The 6,764-nt window shown below is 60.6% G+C and overlaps 1 protein-coding gene across 1 annotated transcript in view; it reads right to left on the bottom strand.

Annotated features, from left to right (window-relative positions):
* ARHGAP23 (Rho GTPase activating protein 23) overlaps positions 1-3,889 on the bottom strand; it is a 61,523-nt gene extending 57,634 nt beyond the window's left edge. Inside the window, exons 1-2 of the mRNA XM_045299327.1 lie at positions 3,847-3,889; positions 3,065-3,288 (exon numbers count right to left, since the gene is read on the bottom strand). Coding sequence (XP_045155262.1) covers positions 3,065-3,288; positions 3,847-3,889 — 267 coding nt within the window. The remainder of the gene's footprint in view (positions 1-3,064; positions 3,289-3,846) is intronic.
* Between the last annotated feature and the right edge of the window lie 2,875 nt (positions 3,890-6,764).

Below are 6,764 nucleotides of genomic sequence, written 5' to 3'. Positions count from 1 at the left end.
TCAGGGTGGGCCCTCCTCCTCGATCAGCCACCCGAGGCCTCACCCCTTATCTCCCTTCCACTAGCTGAACGATGGGGTGGGAGGGCTGTGGGCCAGGACGCCAACCAAGGCCAAGATGGTCTCCTCTCTCCCTCAGCTCGTCAGCCTCCCACGGGTGGACCCATGGCCCCTTCCTTGGGGAGCTCCCAGTCCCCACACAGAAGACCAGGGCAGACACAGATAAGCAGGCATGGCCAGTGCAGACTCTGCTATCGGCTCAGAAGAGAATGGAAGGGCAGAGCTGATTAGTGTCCTGGGGGGCGGGGGAGTGTGAGCCAAATTTGAGGCAGGTGAGGAGAGGGCGTGCTGGGCAGGGGGATGGAGCGTGCAGGTGGGTGGCTCGAGGCCTTCCTTGGGAGAACGATGTGGCAGTCTGCTTTCATCAAGACGACAAACCTGAAACCCTAGGAGGGAGCCCGTGAGAGCGGTTTTTCTTGCTTGAGTACAGGGCTGGGCCGGCTGAGCTAAAGACAGGCAACACAAGCAAGCAACAGAAAAGACACTCATACGTCAAACTCGAGCATTTGGTTTGAAAGGAGAAGTGGGGGGTGGGGGGCAGGCAGTGAAAGTTGTTGGATGGGCAGTGGGGGGCTGTGCCTTTGAGTATTCTGGCAGCTACGTCAAAGAAGCAAACAAGCAAACACACTCACTGCCATCAAATGGATTCCAACTCACAGCGATCCCATCGGACAGGGTAGACCTGCCCCTGTGGGATCACTGTACAGGCTGTCACTCTGTACAAGAGGGGAAAGCCTCCTCTTTCTCCTGTGGAGGGGCTCGTGGTTTTGAACTGCTGTCTTTGTGGTAAGCAACCCAGCAGATAATCACTGGGCCACCAGAGCTCCTCAACAACTAGGTATAGGTCAAAATAGAGTTGAGGACCCCATGGGAGGCCCCTGGTGAGTGGGCGGTTGGGGGGGGGGGGGGGGCAGGGAGGGGAAAAATGAGGACCTAATGTCGGGGGTTTAAGTGGCGGCGATTAGGACCCGAGTCTGGACAGGAATTAGGAATGAGGAGAGGGGCCAAGACAGAGGACGAGCCAGCAGGAGGTGGCATTGTAGAGCTGGAGAGGGGCTTGGTCATCATCTCAGCCAGCCCCCTCCAAGGAGACTCCCATTTTACAGATGCCAGGGTGGCACTGCCCAAGACCACCTAGAGACTGGATGGAAAGCTGGGCCAGCACCCAGGACTTTGGCAGCCCAGCCAGGACAGGGTGGGCACTGCTGGAGAGGGAGCAGGCCCAATGTGGGGTAAGCACCCACTGATGTGAGCTGACAGCCACGGGAGCAGGTGGCAGAGAGACAAATGCGTTCTGATGGCTGGCTGAGGGGCTGCGTCCCCCCAGGCTCCCAGGCTGGCAGGAGGAGGAGGGGAGAACCAGGTCCTCCAGCCGGGGCCCCTCCCAGTTGCAAGCAGGAGCTGAGAGGGAGGGAGAGAGCTCGGCCCTGGCTTCGCAGGACCTGGGGTCTTGCAGACCCCGATATGAGCAAGGTCCCTGTTAGACAACTCCGCCATCCAGCCTGAACCACCACAGCCTACTTCTGTGACTGTCTTCCCCTCAGCAAAGTCCTCTAAGGGAAAGGGGCGGGTCCTGGGAGTGGAGGGTGGGGCTTTGGAGAAAGACGAAGGAAGAAACGGGAGGATATGAGGGGACTGGTGTCCGTGGGCATCTGGGGTAGGCATGCCCCAGACCATCAGCCCCCACTCACGGCTGCAGCCCATGAGAGCAGTTACATGGACGCACAGGCTCAGGCGTGGCGGGGAGAGGGGCACCTCTGTGTGCCCACGTCTGTATGTGCAGATACCTGTATGCATGCCACAGATATGCACGCACGCAAGGGCATGGCCATCCTACCGCATGTGCACATGGAGACATGCAGGCAGGCACAGACAGTGACATTCAATGCCTTGGTTCTCAGGCAGGGGGGACCAAGGTCCCCAGGAGAGAGTCCTTCAACAGCTGTGCAGGCTGATCCCAGCCCTGGGGGAGGGGAGAGAGGGGCTCACTGATGAGAAATAAGTCTGTCACCTCCCCCGCTGGAGAGGGTGAGGGAAAGGAGCAGGGTCCCCCACCTGAGGGGGAGCACTGGTTCCTGCTTGGGACCCCTGGGTTGTCCTTCCCTCCTCTTTTGCCGTCAGGGACTCCTCCCTGGGGTCTGCAGCCTTGAGTTAGGCTGAGAAGCCCTGGTCCCAAACTTGGACGGCTGGATGTTCCTGTCGGGGCTGGGCGAGTCCTTAGGGAGCTTGGAACAAAAAGACCTCCAGTTATACGTCCCAGAGCAGGTGCGATCGGCCCAGGAGCCACCGGGGTTAGGCGCGGTACCAGAGCTAGAACCCAGGTCTCCGTCTGTCATGCCAGGTCAGCTAGCGCTCTTTTCAGCACACAGACCTGGGCTGAGCGTGGACCTGGGGTGCTCCGATTTGAATCCCAGAGCGGGGTTGGGACGGGTACTCGGAGAGTTCAGATTGAGGAAAGGACAGCAGACACGGCGAAGGGGCCAGTGGCTTAGGGGCTGGGGACTTCTAGCTCCTTTGTGGAGTGGTTGGGCTGCTAACTGCAAGGTCAGCAGTTTGAGACCACCAGCTGCTCCTTGGGAGAAAGGTGGGGCTTGCTACTCCTGTAAAGAGTTACAGTCTCAGAAACCCACAGGGGCGGTTCTACCCTGTCCTACATGGCCGATTGGAGGTTGGTTGGTTGGTTGGATGGTTAGCGTCTAGGCGTACTGGCTCCAGGTCCCTTGTCCTGAACCAGCCACCCCTTCTCCTGAGAAGACCTCACTCAGAGAGGTCAGGGGACTTGATCGCACAGTGCCAGTGACCTGACCATGATGACCACACAGTACAAGGGACCCGTCAGGTTCTCACGTGGCTCCCGGGGATGCTCCACCCCAGAGCACAGCAGACTAGAGGTAGGCCGGACCCCAGCAAGGATTGCTTCTGAGGGAGGGTCAAAAGGACCATGGAGAGGGCCCGTGAAACCTTCCCTGGTGGATGACAGCTTCCTGGGGTAGGCAGGTGGGCCTACCTTCAGGCTGCAGTGCACGGCTGACTCGGGCGGGTAGACGATGAAGTGGCGCAGGGTGAAGCCGAAGCCGTCCTGCAGGCTCTTGCGCAGCAGGAGCGTCCGAGGCCCCTGCCAGGGGAGGGGGCGCCCAGCAGAGCACCCATCTCGCGGGCCCAGTGGCAGCTGTTGGGGGCACAGGGAGATAGGGCATGGTGTCCGTGTGGCCCACACGCCCAACTCTGCACCTGGAAGAGGACCACCGACCTTGGGGGTCAAGCGCCCTTCCTGCTCCTGACGTCCTTCTCCCTGTCCTTCCTCTCCCACCTTCATCAGCCCGAGGGCTCCTGCCTCCTTTCGGGTGTCCCCTCAGTTACCCAGAATGCCTCTGCCTCCAAGGGGTCACTCGCTGCAGCAAACTGGGGGCTCCCTGAGGCCACTGCCACGGCACACCTCCATGTAGGCCTGCGCCACACAGCTTCCTGCCTGGTGCACATGCATATGTGCACACAGACATGCGTGTAACATGCTCACAGACACACTGACAAGCATGCGTGCAGACGGACACACAAATACATGCACACTCAGGCACAAACATGCAGGCAGACAGATGCACGCACATCACTGACAACACCCAACCCCCGCTGCAATTTTGTATGCAGGCACGCACAGCCACACAGGTTCCTGCCTGGTGCACATACACACCGTGCACACAGACACGTGTGTAACATACTCTCACACACCCCTCTGCAGACAGACACGCTGAAACCCCTCCTTCCCCCGCAGTTATGTGCTCAGTCACGCACAGCCACGCAGGTTCTTGTGCACAGGCGCATCACATGCAGGCATGCGCGCGCACACACACGGTGCCATCATCCGGATGTGTGTGCACATTGGGGCAGACTCGAGGGTGTCTTTCGGGGGTGGGGTGAGGGGGGTGGAGCAGCAGCGGGAAGTCGAGTAGGGCAGAAGGCATGAAGGGAGTATCCCTGGCATCGGACAGCAGAAGGGGCTCTTGGGGGTCAAGCCGACTGGTTTAGCCCCCAGGGCATCTGAAGACAAGGGACACAAGGGTCGGGTTGGGGGACCCGGGGACTGGCAGTGCCCGAGAGTGGCTCCCTTCAGGTCTGCAGAGAGACAAAGCAGGTGTCAGAGAGATGTGCGTCCCCCAGGAGACGGACTGGAGAAGGGCGGAGGCAAGGGAGATGCTCGGGCGAAAAGTCAGGACGCCTCCTTCAGGTGCTCCTGGGCCCCAACATCAGGCAGCCAAGCCCAGCCTCTGCCCCCCTAGAAACAGTCCTCAGTCCTTTCACGACCCCACAGGCCCCCCTGGCACCAGGCAGGAACCTTCAGCAGAGGGAAGGGCAGAGGGACTCATGTAGAGGGTAGGAAACCACCAGTTCCCAGGGGATGGGGCTCCCCCTTTACTGTTCTGCCCCCTCCCCCTCCTCATAGCTGCGGAAAGCCCAGCATGTCACCTCTGTACCCATCTAGCTGCCAGGAGCAGGCGGGGCAAGAGAGCGTGTCCTCAAATGACAAAAGATTAAAGGAAAATGTGACGGAGGCCGTTGGCCTGCTTCATATGGTCCCAGAGGACAGGGCCAGATGGGAGACACAAAGAGGCCGAGGGGCACCAGGCACCACAAGTGAGAGAGCCTCTTGGTCTTATCTGAACCACACACTCATGCTCAATGGAAAATTACCAGGATGAAGTTGTGAGCTTCCCATCCCTGGGGGGACTCGAGCAAATGGGGGATAACCACCAGCCCAGGAGACATTGGTTAAGGCTTCTGCCATTGGGTGGGAGGTCCGGTGTTGGCGCCTCAGCTCCTACTGCCTAGCTCCAGCCTGGCCCCACTGAGCCCCACACCCCTAGGGGGGCCTGGGAGGAGAACATTCTCTGGGAATTCTGCTGAGGTCTGAAATCCCCTGGATTTCCTGGCTCTGCTGAGCTGGCAAGGAACTGATCAGGGAGGAAGAGGACCTCAGGGGCCCACCACTGCCCTCTCTGACCAGAGCCCCTTCTCCTCCCCAGTGGGGCCTGCCCCACCCACCCACCCACTGGGCGCCAGGCCCCCCACCAGGCCTCAGAGTGAGGTTGCTGTAGGACCTATTGTCTCATGGTGTCCTGGATTAAGATTTAAGCCACCAGCTGCCCCAGTGATGAGAAGTGGCTGGGACAGGTCCCCACATGCCCCCTCCCCCCCTTCCCCCAGCACACATCCTGCCTGGAGCTGCCAGCTGCCTGGGGGTGCCACTCCCTGGGGGGCCCTGGGGATAAGCCAGGGCATCAGGCATGCCTTCCTCTCTCAGGTCTCCACCCCAACACCCACCCCCACTCAGGCCCTATTGGCACCCCCTCCCCCTTATCTCTGCCTCTCCCTTTCCTATTTGCCTTCCTTCCCACCTCCCTTCCCCTAGCCCTTTCCGAGGGGGTTCCCAGGAATGCCAATGTGGCAATCTCCTGCCTGAAGAAAAGGCCCCCCAGCCCCCCAGCAAGTGGGCAAGTCCTCTGGGGAAGTTCTTCCTTCTCCCCCACCCCCCTCTGCCCTGGGGCGACACTAGGCCTCACTCGCATCTTGAGGCTGGGAGAGGTGGTGGGTACAGAGCAGAGAGGGACCCCACAATGATAAGAACTAGGCGGATGATTAGGTTGGGGAGGAGCAGGGCTCAGGGGCCCCCTCCACTCAGCCTCTCTGAGATAGGCACCGGCCGCCATGGAGAGAGAGGGGTCAGGGGGACACAAGGACAGTGCTGATTAAAGCTGTTCTGGGCCCAGATCTATTTCCAGCCACTCCCTTCTACACGCTAGGAAAGAGGCAGACATCGAGAAACACCACCCACGGTGGGACAAGAAGAGAGAACCCTGGTGGCTGGTGGGGTGTGGGGTTATGTGCTGGGCTTCTAACCGCGAGGTTAGCAGTTGAAGCCCCAGCCACTCCTTGGGAGAAAGAGGAGGACTTCGAGAGTTTCAGAAACCCCTGGGGCAGTTCTACTCTCGTCTGGGGGGTGCTATGAGGTGAGGGCAGTACGTTTGGTCTGGAGGGGAAGGAAGGGCAGGGGGTCCCAGGTGGGCTGGCAACACCAGGAGCTAGAACCCAGGCGTCCTGCTCCCTTCCCTCACGACCCCCACCCCCCAGGAGCATAAAGAGGTCACCACAGGATCAAGCTGGCCAGGTGCCCAGTGCCCACAGTGACTCATAGCCCTACCAGCTCGGTAGCTCCTGGACATCAAAAATGTGACACCACCACCTGTCCCCTCAAGCTCCAACCCTACAGATGGTCCCCCTGAGCTCACCCACGATCCACTGCGGCCGTTCTGTCTCAGCAGCCTCCTTGGCCCATCAGGAAACCTTGGGGTACCCCTGTGGCCAGGTCCCCTGCCAGGGGGAAGGCAGGGTGGTGCCCACGGTGCCACTTTGTGGAACCCCTGCCTGGCCCTCTGACTCAGGCCTTGCCATCCAAATCCTCAGGACCCAGTCCACACAGGGCTCGTCCAAGAGCACTGGCCCTGCCATCTGGCCACTGCCTATAGACCAAGAGGGCCGAGCCCCTGCCAGTCACGTTCACAGGAGCTCCGGCTACCACCGAGCGTGCCACGAGCCTGCCACGCCGGCTTTCCCCAACTCGCAGTCGCCTCCTCCCCTCCCCCTCCAGGACGCAGACAGCTCCAAGAAAGACCAGAGTTGGTGACCCGGTCCTGCCCGCGCCCTGCCAAGGTCTC

Source organism: Echinops telfairi, unplaced genomic scaffold, assembly GCF_000313985.2.
Source record: "Echinops telfairi isolate 266 unplaced genomic scaffold, ASM31398v2 ScPeMD7_7458;HRSCAF=8496, whole genome shotgun sequence".
Taxonomy (NCBI): Eukaryota; Metazoa; Chordata; class Mammalia; order Afrosoricida; family Tenrecidae; genus Echinops; species Echinops telfairi.
Note: the sequence above shows the minus strand (reverse complement) of the source record. Positions and strands in the feature narration are given on the sequence as shown.